The sequence below is a fragment of the Nerophis ophidion genome, linkage group LG01 (assembly GCF_033978795.1).
Source record: "Nerophis ophidion isolate RoL-2023_Sa linkage group LG01, RoL_Noph_v1.0, whole genome shotgun sequence".
NCBI lineage: Eukaryota > Metazoa > Chordata > Actinopteri > Syngnathiformes > Syngnathidae > Nerophis > Nerophis ophidion.
The window spans coordinates 5,190,685-5,214,013 of NC_084611.1; the positions used below are offsets into that span (position 1 = coordinate 5,190,685).

Here is a 23,329-nt window from a genome sequence, read left to right on the forward strand (position 1 = left end):
TCTCCGATGATTCTCTTTCACTTTCTCTTTGACATGACGTCACCATCTTAGCATAGCAGTAGTCGTCCATCTTCTATCACGTCTTCAATCTTCACTTCAGCTAACACGCCGTCGCTCCACACTCAAAGTCCACGTGGTGGGCTTAAGAAAAGGTGAATAGTTGAGGTATTTGATGCTCTTTTTGAATCTTTAAGATCGTAAATGTGAAACTTCTCCAGAAAGCCACGCCGCTTAGTCCGCCATCTTGGACTTTCCGCTTTACCGATGTGTTTGCGCATGCGCCAGAAGTGTGTAACTTCCGGTCGACAACTGCACTTTAAAAAATAAAATACCTTTTAAATAACAAGCGGCCTTTTCATCTTTTCTTACATTTCTGGCTCATAATTGAAAACATTTTTGATATCAAAATACTTTGGAGATAGAAATTCAACAAAAATGGACAATGTTGTATTCTGTCTTTTAGTGGGTTCAAGCAAACGGCAAGTTGTTTGACAAAGTAAGTCTTGTGAAAGTGTGAAAGTCACACTACCCCAGTATACATTTTCAACATTATAGCATTTCAACCTTTTGACATTTTTCTCCTCTTGACTTTTATCAGTAATATCCTCATTGAAGGATGACTTGCAGAGGTGGGTAGTAACGCGCTACATTTACTCCGTTACATCTACTTGAGTAACTTTTGGGATAAATTGTACTTCTAAGAGTAGTTTTAATGCAACATACTTTCACTTGAGTATATTTATAGAGAAGAAACGCTACTTTTACTCCGCTCCATTTATCTACAATCAGCTCGCTACTCGCTACTGATTTTTATCGATCTGTTAATGCACGCTTTGTTTGTTTTTGTTTGTCAGACAGACCTTCAAAGTACGATCCATCACATGCCGGCGTTTCACCAATCAAATGCAGTCACTAGTGACGTTTGACTCCGTTTCACCAATCAAATGCAGTCACTGGTGACGTTTGACTCCGTTTCACCAATCAAACAGAGCCAGGCAGTCACATGATTAACTGACCTCTTTTTTTATTTATTTTTTATAAACCTTTATTTATAAATTTCAACCTTTACAAACAGTTGAAAGTAATGATCAAAGTAAGTACAAAAACAGTATAAAACAGTATAAAAACCGTACAAAACAGCACCAGAGGGTTGTAAATTCAAAGCAAGTAAAATAAAATGCAATATATATATATATATATATAAAATTAACAAAGTGCAAAGCCATAGGCTCACTCAATCTCAGTAAATAACTTAAAGGGGAACATTATCAGCAGACCTATGTAAGCGTCAATATATACCTTGATGGTGCAGAAAAAAGACCATCTATTTTTTTAACCGATTTCCGAACTCTAAATGGATGAATTTTGGTGAATTAAACGCCTTTCTGTTTATCGCGCTGGTGGCGATGATGTCAGAACGTGACGTCACCGAGGTAACACACCCACCATTTTCATTTTCAACACATTACAAACACCGGGTCTCAGCCCTGTTATTTTCGTTTTTTTTTTACTATTTTTTGGAACCTTGGAGACATCATGCCTCGTCGGTGTGTTGTCGGAGGGTGTAACAACACTAACAGGGAGGGATTCAAGTTGCACCACTGGCCCCAAGATGCCAAAGTGTCTGCCGCCAGACCCCCATTGAATGTGCCAGAGTGTCTCCACATTTGACCGGCGATGCTAAGACAGACATGGCACAGAGATGTATGGATAACCTGCAGATGCATTTGCAACGATAAATTCAACGAAATCACAAAGGTGAGTTTTGTTGTTGACTTATGTGCTAAGCATGTTTTGATTCCGGCTTCCGGATCACACATCTAGTCTGAGTCCTTTTTGTATTGTCTCTCTACGCACACACCTGTTTTGAATTATTTGTGTTGTATTCAAGACCACCTGCTACCTAAGTTCCGCCTGGTTGGTTCGTTCGCTCAATGCGACAGTTACGTGAGTTACTTTTCCTCCTAGTAGGTACTCTGTTAAGTTTTAGCTTAGCTTTGCGCGCTCGGCTCGCGTCATTATTTGGACTTTGAACTCTACCCTTGCTAATGATTAGCATTTAGCTTTCCGTGCGGTGGCCCACCTTTAGTTTTCTCTTTGTCAAGCGTTTTGTTGTATTTTATCATTAAAACCAGCTCCTACCTTCACTTCATCTAGAGGTCGACACCTCCACGCATCGCTATGCATTCCACAAAACGTAACAACAATAGAAAGATAAGGGATTTCCCAGAATTATCCTAGTAAATGTGTTTAAAAACATCGGAATCCGTCCCAATGCAATCAAGTTATATTTCTGTTTCATCTGACCACATGACATTCTCCCAATCCTCTGCTGTATCATCCATGTATCCATTTTGGTATAAACTCAACTCGTCGTGTTTGGAGGAAGAAGAATACTGAGTTGCATCCCAAGAACACCATACCTACTGTGAAGCATGGGGGTGGAAACATCATGCTTTGGGGCTGTTTTTCTGCTAAGGGGACAGGACGATTGATCCGAAAGGGGAACATTATCACCAGACGTATGTAAACGTCAATATATACCTTGATGGTGCAGAAAAAAGACCATCTATTTTTTTAACCGATTTCCGAACGCTAAATGGGTGAATTTTGGCGAATTAAACGCCTTTCTGTTTATCGCGCTGGAGGCGATGACGTCAGAATGTGACGTCGCCGAGGTAACACACCCACCATTTTCATTTTCAACACATTACAAACACCGGGTCTCAGCCCTGTTATTTTTGGTTTTTTTTTACTATTTTTTGGAACCTTGGAGACATCATGCCTCGTCGGTGTGTTGTCGGAGGGTGTAACAACACTAACAGGGAGGGATTCAAGTTGCACCACTGGCCCCAAGATGCCAAAGTGTCTGCCGCCAGACCCCCATTGAATGTGCCAGAGTGTCTCCACATTTGACCGGCGATGCTAAGACAGACATGGCACAGAGATGTATGGATAACATGTAGATGCATTTGCAACTATATTACGTTTCCTTCCACCCACATTTAATGCGAAAAAAACACTTACCAATCGACGGATTTAAGTTGCTCCAGTGTCAAAAGATGCGAAAGTCCTGATCGTTTGGTCCGCACATTTTACCGGCGGTGCTAAAGCAGACATGGCACAGAGATGTATGGATAACCTGCAGATGCATTTGCAACGATAGTCAACGAAATCACAAAGGTGAGTTTTGTTGATGTTGACTGCCAGCTAATCGATGCTAACATGCTACGCTAATCGATGCTAACATGCTATTTACCGGCGGTGCTAAAGCAGACATGGAACAGAGATGTATGGATAACCTGCAGATGCATTTGCAACTATATTATGTTTCCTTCCACCCACATTTAATGCGAAAAAAAGTGTCAAAAGATGTGAAAGTCCTGATCGTTTGGTCCGCACATTTTACCGGCGATGCTAACGCAGCTATTCGGCCATGCTATGGCTATGAATAGCGTCAATAGCTATTCGCTCAATAGCTTCAGTTTCTTCTTCAATATTTTCATACTCCAACCATCTGTTTCAATACATGCGTAATCTGTTGAATCGCTTAAGCCGCTGAAATCCGAGTTTGAATCCGAGCTAATGTCACTATATCTTGCTGTGGTATTCCCATTGTTTGTTTGCATTGGCAGCACTGTGTGACGTCACAGGGAAATGGATAGTGGTTTCGAATATAGCGAAAATAAGGCACTTTAAAGCTTTATTTAGGGATATTCCTGGATTTTTTTTGTCACATTCTGTCTCTCACAGTTGAAGTGTACCTATGATGAAAATTACAGACCTCTGTCATCATTTTAAGTGGGAGAACTTGCACAATCGCTGGCTGACTAAATACTTTTTTGCCCCACTGTATATCCTTTGATAAAGACTGTGTACCTCTTGCCTGGTATACTTACTCACCCCGGAACAAACTATTTGCTTGCCTAACAGAATTGATATTGCGACATCCAGTGGACACATTTAGAACAGCAGTTTTACTTTTACTCTTTGCAAACTCATCTCACGGCCGGATTGAAACCGTTAACCCCGAATGTCGAGGGAGGTGGGGGTCGGGGGTTAATTGTTCATATGTCTCTGATTTGCACGTCAATCAGTCTTTGGAGTAAAAGATGGCACTTTTTTTTATGGGATTGATTGAGAAGTTTATTGACATCTTAAAGAATTGAATCCATGTCTTGCTTTAAAAAGGCAAATGGATGGCACAAAAAGCCAAAAGGCTTGTTTCCATTGTGGTCCATTAAATATTAATTCAATAATAAAACATACATAACCTGTAACATGTATATAAAAATTACGTTAAAAAATGGATAAATGATGTACATATACACAGTATACAGTTTGCATTGTGATTGTCATGGCTGGGTTTACGCCACCTGCTGCGCGGTTCGTTCTCCCATACAGGGAGAACGGACGATTCCGGACAGGACTTGAAGGTAGAAACATATATTGATTTTTACAAAAAAACTCAAAGAGGTACAAAACAGAAAACATCCAACGGAACAAGGTACCGATAGCACTTGAAGCTAGACTTAAACTTAGAAAATCTTTATTGTCCCCGAGGAGCAATTTGGTTTTCAGCAGTAGTCATTAAAAACTAGGTACAACAGTAAAAACGAGGTACAAATACATAAAATACATACAACATACAAACCATCATAAAGCTAAAAACTTAAAACATTTGTAATACAATAAAAACTAATCACACGTCGCGTCCCACTAAAGTGACCACATAGCAGCTAAGCTTGTTTAAAGGGGAACATTATCACCATATCAAAAGGGTTGAAAACAATAACAATCAGTTCCCAGTGGCTTGTTGTATTTTTTGAAGTTTTTTTTTCCAAATTTTACCGGTGTTGGAATATCCCTAAAAAAAGCTTTAAAGTGCTAGATTTTCGCTATTTGCGATGCCACTGTCCATTTCCCTGTGACGTCACACAGTGCTGCCAATGTAAACAAACAATGGGAATACCACAGCAAGATATAGTGACATTAGCTCGGATTCAAACTCGGATTTCAGCGACTTAAGCGATTCAACAGATTACACATGTATTGAAACAGATGGTTGGAGTATGAAAGTATTGAAGAAGAAACTGAAGCTATTGAGCGAATAGCTATTGACGCTATTCATAGCCATAGCATGGCCGAATAGCTGCGTTAGCATCGCCGGTAAAATGTGCGGACCAAACGATCAGGACTTTCGCATCTTTTGACACTGGAGCAACTTAAATCCGTCGATTGGTAAGTGTTTGTTTCGCATTAAATGTGGGTGGAAGGAAACGTAATATAGTTGCAAATGCATCTGCAGGTTATCCATACATCTCTGTGCCATGTCTGCTTTAGCACCGCCGGTAAATAGCATGTTAGCATCGATTAGCGTAGCATGTTAGCATCGATTAGCTGGCAGTCAACATCAACAAAACTCACCTTTGTGATTTCGTTGACTTTATCGTTGCAAATGCATCTGCAGGTTATCCATACATCTCTGTGCCATGTCTGCCTTAGCATCGCCGGTCAAATGTGGAGACACTCTGGCACATTCAATGGGGGTCTGGCGGCAGACACTTTGGCATCTTGGGGCCAGTGGTGCAACTTGAATCCCTCCCTGTTAGTGTTGTTACACCCTCCGACAACACACCGACGAGGCATGATGTCTCCAAGGTTCCAAAAAATAGTCGAAAAAACGGAAAATAACAGAGCTGAGACCCAATGTTTACAATGTGTTGAAAATGAAAATGGTGGGTGTATTACCTCAGCGACATCATATTCTGACGTCATCGCCTCCAGAGCGACAAACAGAAAGGCGTTTGATTCACCAAATTTCACCCATTTAGAGTTCGGAAATCGGTTAAAAAAATAGATGGTCTTTTTTCTGCACCATCAAGGTATATATTGACGCTTACATAGGTCTGGTGATAATGTTCCCCTTTAAGGAGGAATACTTAGCGGGGCTAGGAGGCAAACAAATCTTACGCGACATTAGCGTGAAGCAAACAAAGAAACCAGGGCGAGTGATCAACAAAGGTAGGCTTAAATAGTGTCTCTTGATTACCAACAGGTGAGTGACCCGAACAACAGAGGCAGGTGAAAATCATAAGTAACCATGGTGACTAAACAATCTCAAGGGTGCACAACAACAGGTAGGTAGATATTTATTGTCATTGCAACAAGTACAACAACACTTTTGTTTACAGCACAAACCCGTTCAAGATTAGACAAACAAAGAGTGTTCAGGGTGACAGAAACAAACAGAAAATACAAAACATCATTCGACCACGGCTCATGACAGTGATCCATTGTGGGAACAGTTACCCAGCATCACTTATGCGTCAACGTCAGTTTTGATGCATCTCAACTTTGCCGTGAAGAAGGGCGTAGTGAGGCCCCAGGTCCCTGGACTGAAGAAGGAGTAACCAAGCACTTGAAGCTTAGTCTATCTTAATGTTCAGGAAGGTTTCAGATACAGAGAAGACATGGGGTCATGAGTGGATAAGATTATGCTCCAAATAATCCAAAATATTAGTGAAAGAAGCAGTGAGGAGGTCCTGGGTAGGGTGGATGTCGCCACATATGAGCAACATACCACAAACTAAACAGCTAATTGCTTATTTTCCTTTGTGTAATTTACTGTGTCTGTATTATGTGGGAACCTTTTACTGCACACTGAACAAGTAAATGGTTTTCCTCCGCCATGTGTTCTGTTCTCATGTGTCGACACAAAGAGGTATTTCGAGAAAAGCTTTTGCCACAAACTGAACACTTAAATGTTTTTTGTCCTGTGTGTGTTCTCGTGTGTTTGGTCAAATGGCTATTTTGAGAAAAGCTTTTGCCACAAATTGAACATTTAAATGGCTTTTCTTTTGTGTGTGTTCTCATGTGTCGAGTCAAAATGCTATTTTGGGAAAAGCTTTTGCCACAAACTGAACAAATACGTGTTTTTTCTCCTGTGTGTGTTCTCATGTGTTGAGTCAAAGAGCACTGTTGAGAAAAGCTTTTGCCACAAACCGAACAGTTAAATGGTTTTTCTCCAGTGTGTGTTCTCATGTGTTCAGTCAAATAGCTATTTCGAGAAAAGCTTTTGCCACAAACAGAACACTTAAATGTTTTTTCTCCTGTGTGTGTTCTCATGTGTTGAGTCCAAGAGCACCGTTGAGAAAAGCTTTTGCCACAAACTGAACAATTAAACGGTTTTTCTCCTGTGTGTGTTCTCATGTGTTGAGTCAAAGAGCACTGTTGAGAAAAGCTTTTGCCACAAACTGAACAATTAAATGGTTTTTCTCCCGTGTGTGTTCTCATGTGTTGAGTCAAATTGCTATTTCGAGAAAAGCTTTCGCCACACACTGAACAGTTAAACGGTTTTTCTCCTGTGTGTGTTCTCATGTGTTCAGTCCAATGGCTATTGTGAGAAAATATTTTGCCACAAACTGAACACTTAAATGGCTTTTCTCCTGTGTGTGTTCTCTTGTGTTTATACAAATTGCTCTTTTTAGTAAAACTTTCAGCACAAACTGAGCAGCTCAAATATTTTTTACCTCTCCTCTTTGTAGAGCATTCAGAGTGTTTGTTGTCAGTGTGAGTCCTCATATCACCTTCACAGTCTGTATCGCTGCTCAAAGTTACTTCAACCCTGTCTTCAGCCTCACTATCTGATAGTGGAGCTAAGAGGTTGTCTACTTGTGGTTTCTCTTCATCATCTTCAGTCTTCACAGAGAGAATACTCAGTGGAAACTTGGTGTAATCAGCTTCCTCTCGTCCTAGAAGACACTCTCCCTCCTGAGTGATGCAGAGTTCCTCCTCTTCCTTTTTAATGCAGGGTGGTTGTGGAGTCTCCTGCTTCAAAGTGGAGCTCCCCCCTGACTGAGGGGAAACTTCTTCTGGATGACCCATCAGCTGCTGGACGTCTGCAAGACACAAACAACAAAAACACACTTTCTTCTATGTACTGTATGTGTGTGTAGTAGTGTTGTACAGTATACTGCTACTAATAAAGTATTGTGGTACTAATCAATTGAAGTCGGTACTACACCACCTTTCAAAAGTACTTTAAAACACGCCTCGCCAAATGCGGTGATTAGTATTACCATCTTTGCCACAGACTTAGGTCAACATTTAAATAATAAGCATTCAGATCTGCACAAGGAGTTTAAATAGTGACAGGTATAATGTAGTTGTTACACCTGTCCTGCTGCTCTCTCTTCACTCGCCCGCTCACTCACTGACGTCACTCAGACAACAGGTTGACATTGTCACAAACACACATACTACTCTCAGGAGTTAACCAGCTCCCCTGCTGTGCACATGTAGATACGTAGAACTTGATGACAAATATTAGCGCAGTTAAAACTGCCCAATTAGCAGTCAACTGAAATGATTAAATGTTGTAACAAATTCCTACCATTTGAGTTTTGTCTTTAATAAATGTGTTTTACCTGCTACATGGCTTGTTTGTGTACATTTATCCATAGTTTTGTTTTTAGTACTTCATTAATAATTCTATCTTTCTTAAAGCACAGACCAGGAGTGGCAACCATGAATTATGAATAATTGAATATAATGTCAGTAAAACTTTCTTCTATTCTACACACCCCGTTTCCATATGAGTTGGGAAATTGTGTTAGATGTAAATATAAACGGAATACAATGATTTGCAAATCATTTTCAACCCATATTCAGTTGAATATGCTACAAAGACAACATATTTGATGTTCAAACTCATAAACATTTTTTTTTGTTGCAAATAATCATTAACTTTAGAATTTGATGCCAGCAACACGTGACAAAGAAGTTGGGAAAGGAGGCAATAAATACTGATAAAGTTGAGGAATGCTCGTCAAACACTTATTTGGAACATCCCACAGGTGTGCAGGCTAATTGGGAACAGGTGGGTGCCATGGTTGGGTATAAAAACAGCTTCCCAAAAAATGCTCAGGCGAGGTACACCCCTTTGTCCACAACTGCGTGAGCAAATAGTCAAACAGTTTAAGAACAATGTTTCTCAAAGTGCAATTGCAAGAAATTTAGGGATTTCAACATCTACGCTCCATAATATCATCAAAAGGTTCAGAGAATATGGAGAAATCACTCCGGAAACCAACATTGAATGACCGTGACCTTCCATCCCTCAGTATCAAAAACCGACATCAGTCTTTAAAGGATATCACCACATAGGCTCAGGAACACTTCATAAAACCACTGTCACTAAATACAGATGGTCGCTAGGGAAGGGAAAGTAGTTCTTTTTAGAGTTGGGACACGATGGACAGATTCTGGCCAGAGAATCCTTAGATCATCGTTATTGCTGAAAGGTAGATGTGATTTTATTTTGTGTGTGTGTGTGTGTGTGTGTGTGTGTGTGTGTGTGTGTGTGTGGTCTAAAAATTTGAAAAAAAGAGAGAAAAAATTACAATCTAAACAAATGGAGAAAAGAGAGTAAAAATAACAATCCAATTATATACACAACAATATGTAGCAAAAAATTGATGTGTATACATGATATAATATAAAGGTGTGCATAATAACAAATATAAACTTAACTATGCATGAACTTCAACAAGTTCTAAGCTTCAGAGCCATAAATGGCGATTATGTGGTCTCTGTCGCCATCTAGAGGCCAAACGACGCCATCGCAGTTGCAGTGACGTTAAATAAACTGAGCGTGAATGGAAACGCCGTCAACGAGACTAATTATCTCTTGATCGACCCCAAAACACCTGAACTTAGCAAACAATCCACCAAACGTGTGCACAAGTAGCATGGCATGACTTTCAGTTGAAATGCTGCAACAATATGAGACAAAACTTACTTTTCGTCGTCAACGCACACAAGACAGGCTGCCAGCATTGGTCGAAACCGGCGATTCTGACGAAGCCGTGATTTAAAGGGGAAATGACGTCACAGATTGACCAATTAATTTAAAAGCACAGGAAGATTACAAAACTGGTTAACAGCACACCATAGGCTTCCGTACAGGCACGTTATCCAAAACCGACATCAATCTCTAAAGGATATCACCACATGGGCTCAGGAACACTTCAGAAAACCACTGTCACTTAATAAAGCTGGTCGCTACATCTGTAAGTGCAAGTTAAAGCTCTACAATGCAAAGCGAAAGCCATTTATCAACAACACCCAGATGCGCCGCCGGCTTCTCTGGGCCCGAGATCATCTAAGATGGACTGATGCAAAGTGGAAAAGTGTTCAGTGGTCTGACCAGTCCACATTTCAAGTTGTTTTTGGAAATATTCGACATTGTGTCATCCGGACCAAAGGGGAAGCAAATCATCCAGAGTGTTATTGACGCAAAGTTCAACTGCTTCATCCCAAGTGCAGGACTAATAGACTCAAAAACTCCTTTGTCCCACACGCCATTAGACTGTACAACTCCTCTCTGGGGCGGGGGGTGGGGGGGTACTAGGATGACAGGGGATGCAAAACAATAACAGTGCAATACGTTTTCATAACATGGTCACTACTGCCTACTTTCTCTTGTTATATTCTTATTTTACTGTTATATTGTTATTCCCATTGTTGCTTTTTAGTTTTTATTCTTATTGTAATATTTCTCTATTTTGTTTCCATTTAAACCCCCATTATTTACCTTTTACTTTTATTTAAATTGATCTCAACTCTGTACACTGCTGCTGGAATTTTAATTTTCCTGAAGGAACTCTCCTGAAGGAATCAATAAAGTACTATCTATCTATCTGTGATGGTATGGGGGTGCATTAGTGCCCAAGGCATGGGTAACTTACACATCTGTGAAGGCACCATTAATGCTGAAAGGTACATACCGGTTTTGGAGCAACATATGCTGCCATATAAGCGCCGTCTTTTTCATGGACGCCCCTGCTTATTTCAGCAAGATAATGCCAAGCCACATTCAGCACGTGTTACAACAGAAGGCTTCGTAAAAAAAAGAGTGCGGATACTTTCCTGGCTCGCCTGCAGTCCAGACCTGTCTCCCATCAAAAATGTGTGGCGTATTATGAAGCGTAAAATAAGACTGAAGCTCTACATAAAACAAGAATGAGAAATAATTCCACTTTCAATTAGTTTCCTCAGTTCCCAAACGTTTATTGAGTGTTATTAAAGGGGAACATTATCACAATTTCAAAAGGGTTAAAAACAATAAAAATCAGTTCCCAGTGGCTTGTTGTATTTTTTGAAGTTTTTTTCAAAATTTTACCGGTCTCGGAATATCCCTAAATAAAGCTTTAAAGTGCCTTATTTTCTCTCTCTGCGAAGACACTGGCCATTTCCCTGTGACGTCACACAGTGCTGCCAATGTAAACAAACAATGGGAATACCACAGCAAGATATAGTGACATTAGCTCGGATTCAAACTCGGATTTCAGCGACTTAAGCGATTCAACAGATTACGCATGTATTGAAACAGATGGTTGGAGTATGAAAATATTGAAGAAGAAACTGAAGCTATGGAGCGAATAGCTATTGACGCTATTCATAGCCATAGCATGGCCGAATAGCTGCGTTAGCATCACCGGTAAAATGTGCGGACCAAACGATCAGGACTTTCGCATCTTTTGACACTGGAGCAACTTAAATCCGTCGATTGGTAAGTGTTTGTTTCGCATTAAATGTGGGTGGAAGGAAACGTAATATAGTTGCAAATGCATCTACAGGTTATCCATACATCTCTGTGCCATGTCTGCTTTAGCACCGCCGGTAAATAGCATGTTAGCATCGATTAGCGTAGCATGTTAGCATCGATTAGCTGGCAGTCAACATCAACAAAACTCACCTTTGTGATTTCGTTGACTATCATTGAATGTGACTATCGGCGACGTCACATTCTGACATCATCGCCTCCAGAGCGATAAACAGAAAGGCGTTTAATTCGCCAAAAATCACCCATTTAGAGTTCGGAAATCGGTTAAAAAAATAGATGGTCTTTTTTCTGCACCATCAAGGTATATATTGACGCTTACATAGGTCTGCTGATAACGTTCCCCTTTAAAAGAAAAGGTGATGTAACACAGTGGAGAACATGCCCTTTCCCAACTACTTTGGCACCTGTTGCAGCCATGAATTTCTAAGTTAATTATTATTTGCATAAAAGAAATTAAGTTTATCAGTTTGAACATCAAATATGTTGTCTTTGTAGCATATTCAACTGAATATGGGTTGAAAAGGATTTGCAAATCATTGTATTCCATTTATATTTATATACCCTAACTTATAATAATAATAATTCACCCCTATACAATATCCTGCCCTAATACCCTACTGTGCAATACTACCCTTCGAGTGCAATACGTCCGACACTGATTGTTATTTATTACTTCGGTACTCTTGTCTTGTTCTGTGTATTGTACAGTATTTTGTATTTCTATAGTGTTTCTGTTTATTTCAATTGTTAGTTTTTCCTTCATTACCTCTTGTTTTATTTATTTTACCCCAAATTGTTCCCACAACTGCACCTTGAGTTGGAGTCTTTAATCTTGTTATATGCAAATATAATGACAACAAAGTCTATTTTATTCTATTCAATTCAATTCTATATTTACCTCTAACACAATTTCCCAACTCTTATAGAAACGGAGTTTGTAAATGATAATATCTATTTCAAAGAAGTCTGTAGATAAGTAGAGGAAAAACATTTTGATATCAAATGCAAGAAATTGGATCCATTTTCTGTACAACTGCAATGATCATTGGAATTAATTTGTTTTACACACAATTTGTGCAATAGATTATAAATTCCATCCAGGGTACAACATTTATTTTAAGCTGTTTTGTTTGTACATTTTTTAGCGACTTTGTAAAAATGGCAGTAAAAGTCCATGTCACAATATCGCAATAGACTATTGTATCGTGCCTCAAGTACAGTGATACATAGTTTATCATGAAGTCCTTTCCAATACCTCGTCTAGGGCTGGACAATTATGGCAAAACATAATAATGACAATTATTTTGAGGGATTTTGGAATCACAATAAATAACACAATTATTTATTATTTTGAAAATGTAAAAACAGTACCATCCATCCAACCATTTTCTACCGCTTATTCCCTTTTGGGGTCGCGGGGGGCGCTGGCGCCTATCTCAGCTACAATCGGGCGGAAGGCGGGGTACACCCTGGACAAGTCGCCACCTGTACCACCAAAACTAAATTTTAAATATAATCTAAAAGATCAACCAGATATACATTAGTAACAAATAAATAACACGTAAAAAAACAAACAATAAATTAAAATGATTATAGCATTTTTTCCCCCAGCTCTTGATTAGCAGTCTTTTTTCTCTCTTTGTAGCGTTTGATGGACGCTACGTCACTACATGGGGCGAAAAATAGCCAAGCTACAGGAATCACTACGGGTTCAAAAAGGAGCGAGGCTAACGCCACGCTACTGGGAACTGTAGTTAAGCTACATAGCGTCGCTACTTGTTGTGCACTACGGCCCATCACTGATTCTAACTCCTAAATAAACGCTAGCAAAAGTCAGCTAACAATGCAGGTAATGGGGACGCACTCTATTTCGCATATAAAAAAACTCTGAAAAATATCCAAAAGCTTCCAGCAACTTTTTATATACACGCTGTAAGTATATATGTAGTGTAATAACAGGCACATTCATAATAACATGTAATATTTATGTCTTTTCATCATTTTAGGCAAAAGGGTGGCACATTATTTTCACAGACGCATCACAACGCTCACTATTTCCTTCAACAACACCACCAACTATTACTAATAAAGGCAGACTTCATGAGAGCCATCAAAGGATACTTTGGGACAAATTATGATCCAGAACCTTATATTTTTGAGCCTGAATATAAGGAGGATGAGCTACGAGTTTTAGAAGCTGAGTGATAAGCAGATCAAGCAATTAGCACTATTGCTAAGTGCTAAACAAAAACATACAAAGTATATACCATCCAATCTGGATTGATATCACATTTTGTTTGAATTGAGGCGGAGTGTCCCGTGCAGGATAACAGCGAGTACAGTTGCATTCCTACTATTTACTAGCACAGTATCTTGTAACAGACATTTCCGCCATGTTTGATGGAGGTAATATATGCTCACAGCTGACAACTGTCATTTTCTTCACATCTATAATTGTGTTTACTAAAGGTTTTGCTTCTTTTCTGTACATTTTGTGGAGGTAAAGAGAACACACCTTATTTCCCTTTTTTTTGCTCGTCATCACAAACATTCCGCAGGAGACAAAGTATCAGTGGTGTACTGAATACTATAACATTTCTATTTCAAGTCTACAATTACTAAACAAGATTTTAAAAGTGTAATGATTATTTCAGGGACAAAATGGTTTTATCCACAAACTCAAAAATGAAAAACAAAACAAAGGGTCTGCAGAGTTTTTTTAGTCCATGTTGTATCAGAAGATGATAAACTTTGCAAACACAAAAAAAAAGTCTGATTGAAAAATATTAAGCCGCAGGATCACGGTCAATAAAGGCGGATTCACGCAGGATTATAGCAAGTATCGTTGCTTGCCTACTGTTTACTACTGCGGGAACTTCTAACAGACATTTCCGCCATTTTGGATCGAGGTTCGCTGTTTACATTGTTCAACAAAGTCGGCTAATTTCTATTTTAAAGGCTTGGAATTCAAATAGCTTTCAAATGAGGGAACGCAACACACTCACCTTCATCTTCGCTTTTCAGATTGTTCTCCGTTGGTGGCGCTGATTCTCTTTCACTTTCTCTTTGACATGACGTCACCATCTTAGCATAGCAGTAGTCGTCCATCTTCTATCACGTCTTCAATCTTCACTTCAGCTAACACGCCGTCGCTCCACACTCAAAGTCCGTTTCCTGGGCTTAAGAAAAGGTGAATAGTTGAGGTGTTTGATGCTATTTTTGAATCTATAAGATCGTAAATGTGAAACTTCTCCAGAAAGCCACGCCGCTTAGTCCGCCATCTTGGACTTTCCGCTTTACCGATGTGTTTGCGCATGCGCCAGAAGTGTGCCACTTCCGGTCGACAACTGCACTTTAAAAAATAAAATGCCTTTTAAATAACTAGCGGCCCTTTTCATCTTTTCTAACATTTTTGGCTCATAATTGAAGTGCTCCTTGTCGCCAAAACATTTTGGAGATAGAAATTCAACAAAAATGGACAATGTTGTATTCTGTCTTTTAGTGGGTTCAAGAAATGGCAAGTTGTTTGACAAAGTAAGTCTTGTGAAAGTGTGAAAGTCACACTACCCCAGTATACATTTTCAACATTATAGCATTTCACCCTTTTGACGTTTTCTCCTCTTGACTTTTATCAGTAATATCCTCATTGAAGGATGACTTGCAGAGGTGGGTAGTAACTCGCTACATTTACTCCGTTACATCTACTTCAGTAACTTTTGGGATAAATTGTACTTCTAAGAGTAGTTTTAATGCAACATACATTTACTTTTACTTGAGTATATTTATAGAGAAGAAACGCTACTTTTACTCCGCTCCGTTTATCTACTTTCAACTCACTACAAAACTTGCCAACCCTCCTTGATTTTCCGGGAGACCCCCGAAATTCAGTGCCTCTCCCGAAAACTTCCTGGGACACATTTTCTCCCGAAAATCTCCCGAAATTCAGACGGAGCTGGACGCCACGCCCACTCCAGCTCCATAAGAACCTGACTCAATGTTGTGACCCTCAAAAACAGGACAATACTGCCATCTACTGTACATAAAATAGAATGTAAACATATCCTACATTTAAGTGCAGTCAAGGAACATATTCATTAGGGAGTCTGTTCTGAATCAACAGTAAAGAGACGTAACTTCATTACGACGCCTGGTTATTGACTCCAACTCAATATATTACGCCGTTGACGAGCAAAATGAAGAAATACGCTTGCAAGTTCCAGAACAATTGGAAAAAACAATTTCAGTTTATCCAGGAGAGTTCGAAAGGGAAAGGGTATGTTGTCTGTAAATTTTGTAGAACAGACTTCTCCTTTGAACACAGTGAACGGATATACTCAGCCATGATCGGTCAGCGAAGCACAAAGCGTCCGCAGCGCAGCATCGTTCACAACCCAGCAGTATGGCCCACCTCGCAAAATGGAGACCCGATGGTGTATCTTATGCTGAGACAAAGATGGCTATGCTGATAACTGGAAGCACCATCCTGTTCTCATTTGCGGATGTCTACAACAAATCCGTGAAGGATGTTCCTGGATTCGGAGATCGCTCGCCAATACGCAAATGGCAGAACAAATGTTACTCAAATAGTGAAAGGTAAGTGTTGTTGTGTTTTTTTTAGTAACCAGCAAGCACAGTACACTTAGTAGAACTGTGATTTTATTACTATGTATTCGATAGGTGCCGTCTGAAATTCCACTATTTCTTTTATGTATGTATATAATACAATAAATATATATAGCTAGAATTCACTTAAAGTCAAATATTTCATACGTATATATATATATATGAAATACACGAGTTGGTGAATTATACGCTTAAATAGTGTCTCTTGATTACCGACAGGTGAGTGACCCGAACAACAGAGGCAGGTGAAAATCATAAGTAACCATGGTGACTAAACAATCTCAAGGGTGCACAACAACAGGTAAGTAGGTAGGTAGGTCTTTATTGTCATTGCAACAAGTACAACAACACTTTTGTTTACAGCACAAACCCGTTCAAAATTAAACAAACAAAGAGTGTTCAGGGTTTTAGAAACAAACAGAAAACACAAAACACGATCCGACCACGGCTCATGACAGTGATCCATTGTGGGAACAGTTACCCAGCATCACTTATGCGTCAACGTCAGTTTTGATGCATCTCAACTTTGCCGTGAAAAAAGGCGTAGTGAGGCCCCAGGTCCCTGGACTGAAGAAGGAGTAACCAAGCACTTGAAGCATCATTTATCTTATTGTTCAGTGAGGAGGTCCTGGGTAGGGTGGATGTCGCCACATATGAGCTACATACCACAAACTAAACAGCCAATTGCTTATTTTCCCTTGTGTGTTCTCATGTGTTTTACTGCATCTGCTTTATGTGGGAACCTTTTACAGCACACTGAACAACTAAATGGTTTTTCTCCACCGTGTGTTTTAATGTGTAGCCTCAAAGAGCTGTTACGTGGAAAGCTTTTGCCACAAACTGAACACTTAAATGCTTTTTCTGCTCTGTGTGTTCTTATGTGTTCAGTTGCATGGCTATTTTGAGAAAAACTTTTGCCACAAACTGAACAACTAAATGGTTTATCACCCGTGTGTATTCTCATGTGTCGAGACAAAGAGCTGTTACGAGAAAAGCTTTTGCCACAAATTGAACAGTTACATGCTTTTTCTGTTCTGTGTGTTCTCATGTGTTGAGTCAAGGAGCCATTTTGAGAAAAGCTGATGCCACAAACTGAACAATTAAATGGTTTTTCACCTGTGTGTGTTCTCATGTGTTTAGTCAAAGTGCTCTTATAAGAACAGCTTCTGCCACAAACTGAACAACTAAATTTTTTTTTTCCTGTGTGTAATCCCATATGTTCAGTCAAATAGCTATTTCGAGAAAAGCTTTTGCCACAAACTGAACACTTAAATGTTTTTTCACCTGTGTGTGTTCTCATGTGTTGAATCAAATGGCTATTGTGAGAAAAACTTTTGCCACAAACTGAACACTTAAATGTCTTTTCTGCTGTGTGTGTTCTCATGTGTTGAGTCAAATGGCTATTTTGAGAAAAACTTTTGCCACAAACTGAACAGTTAAATGGTTTTTCTCCCGTGTGTGTTCTCATGTGTTGAGTCACAGAGCTAATATGAAAAAAGCTTTTGCCACAAACTGAACAATTAAATGTCTTTTCTGCTGTGTGTGTTCTCATGTGTTGAGTCAAATTGCTATTTTGAGAAAAGCTTTTGCCACAAACTGAACAATCAAATGGTTTTTCACCAGTGTGTGTTCTCATGTGTTGAGTCACAGAGCTAATCTGAGAAAAGCTTTTACCACAAACTGAACAATTAAATGGTTTTTCACCTGTGTGTGTTCTCATGTGTCGAGTCAAAGAGCTATTTTTAGCAAAACTTTCAGCACAAACTGAGCAGCTCAAACATGTTTTACCTCTCTTCTTTGAAGAAAATTCAGAGTGTTTGTTGTCAATGTGAGCCCTCATATCACCTTCACAGTCTGTATCCCTGCTCAAAGTTACTTCAACCTCGTCTACTTGTGGTTTCTCTTCATCATCTTCAGTCTTCACAGAGACAACAGTCAGTGGAAACTTGGTGTAATCAGCTTCCTCTCGTCCTAGAAGACACTCTCCCTCCTGAGTGATGCAGAGTTCCTCCTCTTCCTTTTTAATGCAGGGTGGTTGTGGAGTCTCCTGCTTCAAAGTGGAGCTCCCCCCTGACTGAGGGGAAACTTCTTCTGGATGACCCATCAGCTGCTGGACGTCTGCAAGACACAAACAACAAAAACAAACTTTCTTCTATGTACTGTATGTGTGTGTAGTAGTGTTGTACAGTATACTGCTACTAATAAAGTATTGTGGTACTAACAAATTGAAATCGGTACTATACCACCTTTGAAAAGTACTGGTACCGTTCAACTGCTTTAAAACACGCCTCGCCAAATGCGGTGATTAGTATTAGCACCTTTGCTTCAGACTTAGGTCAACATTTAAATAATAAGCATTCAGATCTGCACCAGGAGTTTAAATAGTGACAGGTATAATGTAGTTGTTACACCTGTCCTGCTGCTCTCTCTTCACTCGCCCGCTCACTCACTGACGTCACTCAGACAACAGGTTGACATTGTCACAAACACACATACTACTCTCAGGAGTTAACCCACATGTACAAACTCTGTTTCCATATGAGTTGTAAAATTGTGTTAGATGTAAATATAAACAGAATACAATGATTTGCAAATCCTTTTCAACCCATATTCAGTTGAATATGCTACAAAGACAACATATTTGATGTTCAAACTGATAAACACTTTTTTTTGTGCCAATAATCATTAACTTTGGAATTTGATGCCAGCAACACGTGACAAAGAAGTTGGGAAAGGTGTCAATAAATACTGATAAAGTTGAGGAAGTCTCATCAAACACTTATTTGGAACATCCCACAGGTGTGCAGGCTAATTGGGAACAGCTGGGTGCCATGATTGGGTATAAAAGCAGCTTCCCAAGAAATGCTCAGTCTTTCACAAGAAAGGATGGGGCGAGGTACACCCCTTTGTCCACAACTGCGTGAGCAAATAGTCAAACAGTTTAAGAACAACGTTTCTCAAAGTGCAATTGCAAGAAAATTAGGGATTTCAACATCTATGCTCCATAATATCATCAAAAGGTTCAGAGAATCTGCAGAAATCACTCCACGTAAGCGGCATGACCAGAAACCAACATTGAATGACCGTGACCTTCCATCCCTTAGACAGCACTGTATCAAAAACCAACATCAATCTCTAAAGGATATCACCACATGGGCTCAGGAACACTTCAGAAAACTACTGTCACTAAATACAGTTGACTAGACTTCCTTTTTTTATTGTCATTCAAATTTGAACTTTACAGTACAAGTAAGAACACAATCTTGTTGCATTTGGTCGCTACATCTGTAAGTGCAATTTAAAGCTCTACTATGCAAAGCGAAAGCCATTTATCAACAACACCCAGAAACGCGACTGGCTTCTCTGGGCCCGAGATCATCTAAGATGGACTGATGCAGAGTGGAAAAGTGTTCTGTGGTCTGATGAGTCCACATTTCAAATTGCTTTTGGAAATATGTGACATCGTGTCATCCGGACCAAAGGGGAAGCGAACCATCCAGACTGTTATCGACACAAAGTTGAAAAGCCAGCATGTGTGATGGTATGGGGGTGCATTAGTGGCCAAGGCATGGGTAACTTACACATCTGTGAAGGCACCATTAATCTCTTTTTCATGGATGCCCCTGCTTATTTCAGCGAGACAATGCCAAGCCACATTCAGCACGTGTTACAACAGCGTGGTTTAATAAAAAAAGAGTGGGGGTACTTTCCTGGCCCACCTGCAGTCCAGACCTGTCTCCCATTGAGAATGTGTGGCGCATTATGAAGCGTAAATTATGAAAGCGGAGACCCCGGACTGTTGAACGACTAAAGCTCTAAATAAAACAAGAATGGGAAAGAATTCCACTTTCAAAGCTTCAAAAATTATTTCTTCAGTTCCCAAACGTTTATTGAGCGTTCTTAAAGGGGAACATTATCAGCAGACCTATGTAAGCGTCAATATATACCTTGATGTTGTAGAAAAAAGACCAAATATTTTTTGGAACCTTGGAGACATCATGCCTCGTCGGTGTGTTGTCGGAGGGTGTAACAACACTAACAGGGAGGGATTCAAGTTGCACCACTGGCAAGAAATCTGCCGCCAGACCCCCATTGAATGTGCCAGAGTGTCTCCACATTTGACCGGCGATGCTAAGACAGACATGGCACAGAGATGTATGGATAACCTGCAGATGCATTTGCAACGATAGTCAACGAAATCACAAAGGTGAGTTTTGTTGATGTTGACTGCCAGCTAATCGATGCTAACATGCTGCGCTAATCGATGCTAACATGCTACGCTAATCGATGCTAACATGCTATTTACCGGCGGTGCTAAAGCAGACATGGCACAGAGATGTATGGATAACCTGCAGATGCATTTGCAACTATATTACGTTTCCTTCCACCCACATTTAATGCGAAACAAACACTTACCAATCGACGGATTTAAGTTGCTCCAGTGTCAAAAGATGCGAAAGTCCTGATCGTTTGGTCCGCACATTTTACCGGAGATGCTAACGCAGCTATTCGGCCATGCTATGGCTATGAATAGCGTCAATAGCTATTCGCTCAATAGCTTCAGTTTCTTCTTCAATATTTTCATACTCCAACCATCTGTTTCAATACATGCGTAATCTGTTGAATCGCTTAAGTCGCTGAAATCCGAGTTTGAATCCGAGCTAATGTCACTATATCTTGCTGTGGTATTCCCATTGTTTGTTTACATTGGCAGCACTGTGTGACGTCACAGGGAAATGGATAGTGGTTTCGAAGATAGCGAAAATAAGGCACTTAAGAGCTTTATTTGCGGATATTCCGGGACCGGTAACATTTTGAAAAAAACTTCCAAAAATACAAAAAGCCACTGGGAACTGATTTTTATTGTTTTTAACCCTTTTGAAATTGTGATAATGTTCCCCTTTAAATTTCCCGCGGATTTTCCTGTTGAAAACGTCGCGGAATGATGACGCGTGCTTGTGACGTTATTGGTTGTAGCGGACATTTTATTCCAGCACCACTCACGGCTAAAAGTCGTCCGATTTAATCGCATAATTACACAGTATTCTGGACATCTGTGTTGCTGAATCTTTTGCAATATGTTCAATTAATAATGGAGACGTCAAAGAAGAAAGCTGTTGGTGGAAAGCGGTGGATTGCTGCTGCCTTTAGCAACACAAACACAGCCTGTGTTTCTTTGTTTGTTGTGACGCTTTACTATGGAACAGAGCGGTCAAGCCAACATGGTTCTCTACCACATGTCAACCGGCAGGTTTCGGTGAGAAAATTGTGGCAATACGTCGGCTCTTACCGTAAACATGAGCGGAGCTTGTGTGGTTCTTCCTGCAGCTGTCAAAGAGGCAGCTGCGACTTTCTTGGCTCCTCCATGGCTCTCCTCAGAGACACTGGCGGTCACCACACCCCTCCAACTTTCAGGTACGACTATATAATCTCACTAAAACACTAGTAACACAATAAGCATACAAGGGATTTTCCAGAATTATCCTAGTAAATGTGTCTAATAACATCTGAATAGCTCTTGCTGCTGGAGGCTATGATTATAAACAATGTTCAGATGTGAGGAGCCCTACAACCCGTGACGTCACGCGCACATCATCTGCTACTTCCGGTACAGGCAAGGCTTTATTAGCGACCAAAAGTTGCAAACTTTATCGTGGATGTTCTCTACTAAATCCTTTCAGCAAAAATATGGCAATATCGCGAAATGATCAAGATGGAGGCAAAAAATGGACCTGCTATCCCCGTTTTCAATAAGAAAATCTCATTTCAGTAGGCATTTAATATCTCTTGTTACACAGTAGTTACCCTATCCTACCACTAGATGGCGACACAGACCAGGTTTAAAGCACAGTCTAAATCAGGGGTAGGGAACCTATGGCTCTAGAGCCAGATGTGGCTCTTTTGATGACTGCATCTGGCTCTCAGATAAATCTTAGCTGACATTGCTTAACGCGATAATTATGAATGATTTCGCTGGTAATGAAATTGCTAAAAATAACGTGCAAAATTCCAAAAATTATCAGGCATTTAAATCCATCCATCCGTTTTCTACCGCACCTGTTCAAGAAGTGGTATTAATGGTATGAAGTATTTTATGTCACCATGGGGGGTGGGGGGTCGTTCTCCCAGGAAGGCAGACGGACTATTCGGGACATGGCATTTAGGTAAAAACATGATTTAATTTTAAGTAAAAAAAAATATACAAACAAAAATCGCTCACAGCGGAGGCACAACTTGGGCTAAAAAACAAAGCTAACGCAAAAACAGACTAAAACATAAATCAAACAAAACTTACTCGGCATGGCATGAAGCACGAAACTATGGCAAGGCATGAAACAAGTCAGCACAGGGCGACTGACTGGCAAAGACGAGCTTAAACACTGCCTCTGATTAGTGCTCGGGAAGCAGGTGAGCGGGCATTTTGTCCACCAGAGACAGGTGGACAAAATGAGTAACCAAGGAAACCAGACAAGGGAGTGGAAAAAAACAGGAACTTAAAGAGTCCAAAGGACAAACAGCACATGGCCAAACAAAAACATGATCCACAGACATGACATTTTGTTTATTATTGGTTAGCTTCAGGATAAAAATGTTATTAAAAAGAATAAGAGACTTATTATACTCTAAAAATGTTGGTCTTACTTAAAAATGCACGCATTTAGTTGTATTCAGTGTTGAAAAATAAGATATGGCTCTTAAACGGAAATACATTTTGAAATATTTGGCTTTCATGGCTCTCTCAGCCAAGAAGGTTCCCGACCCCTGGTCTAGATCAACAGTGCTTATTTTTTCCATTCATCTCTAATGGACTGCTTTAACCTTCGTCTTGTGTTAGGGTCGGCACCGACCCGTTTTAATTTTTAAATGCATAAAAACACCACATACATTTATTTTTTTGCATCAAAGCTTTTTGACTTTGTCAGGAACCTCTTTGTCAACAAAATAAAACATTTAAATTTTTTTCACTAAATTATAAAATGCTCTGGTAGAAATTATGCCCTTGGTGTTGTTAGGGTCGGTTTCGACCCGGTTATAAAAATAAGATGATAAAGCAATGATGAGAGCCAAAACTGAACA

At 39.8% G+C, this 23,329-nt stretch overlaps 2 protein-coding genes across 2 annotated transcripts in view; both read right to left on the reverse strand.

The window, feature by feature from the left end:
- Positions 1-6,138: 6,138 nt before the first annotated feature.
- Positions 6,139-14,935, reverse strand: LOC133552856 (zinc finger protein 501-like). Its single transcript, XM_061900442.1, has 2 exons — positions 14,635-14,935; positions 6,139-7,901 (listed from the first exon to the last, which is right to left on the reverse strand). Exons 1-2 carry the CDS (start codon positions 14,735-14,737, stop codon positions 6,625-6,627), a joined length of 1,380 nt encoding a protein of 459 aa, XP_061756426.1. The 5' UTR covers positions 14,738-14,935; the 3' UTR covers positions 6,139-6,624.
- A 1,619-nt stretch (positions 14,936-16,554) lies between these two features.
- LOC133549730 (zinc finger protein OZF-like) overlaps positions 16,555-23,329 on the reverse strand; it is an 8,869-nt gene continuing 2,094 nt past the window's right edge. The window contains exon 2 of the mRNA XM_061895488.1: positions 16,555-18,370. Coding sequence (XP_061751472.1) covers positions 16,941-18,370 — 1,430 coding nt within the window. The 3' untranslated portion in view covers positions 16,555-16,940. The remainder of the gene's footprint in view (positions 18,371-23,329) is intronic.

Excerpts from the sequence above, each read along its gene's own strand:
- LOC133552856 (XM_061900442.1), bottom strand. The coding sequence starts at position 14,737 with ATGGACGACTACTGCTATGCTAAGATGGTGACGTCATGTCAAAGAGAA. Across the intron at positions 7,902-14,634 it reads TCTGAAAAGCGAAGATGAAG|ACGTCCAGCAGCTGATGGGT; the intron begins GTGAGTGTGTTG and ends TGTGTCTTGCAG.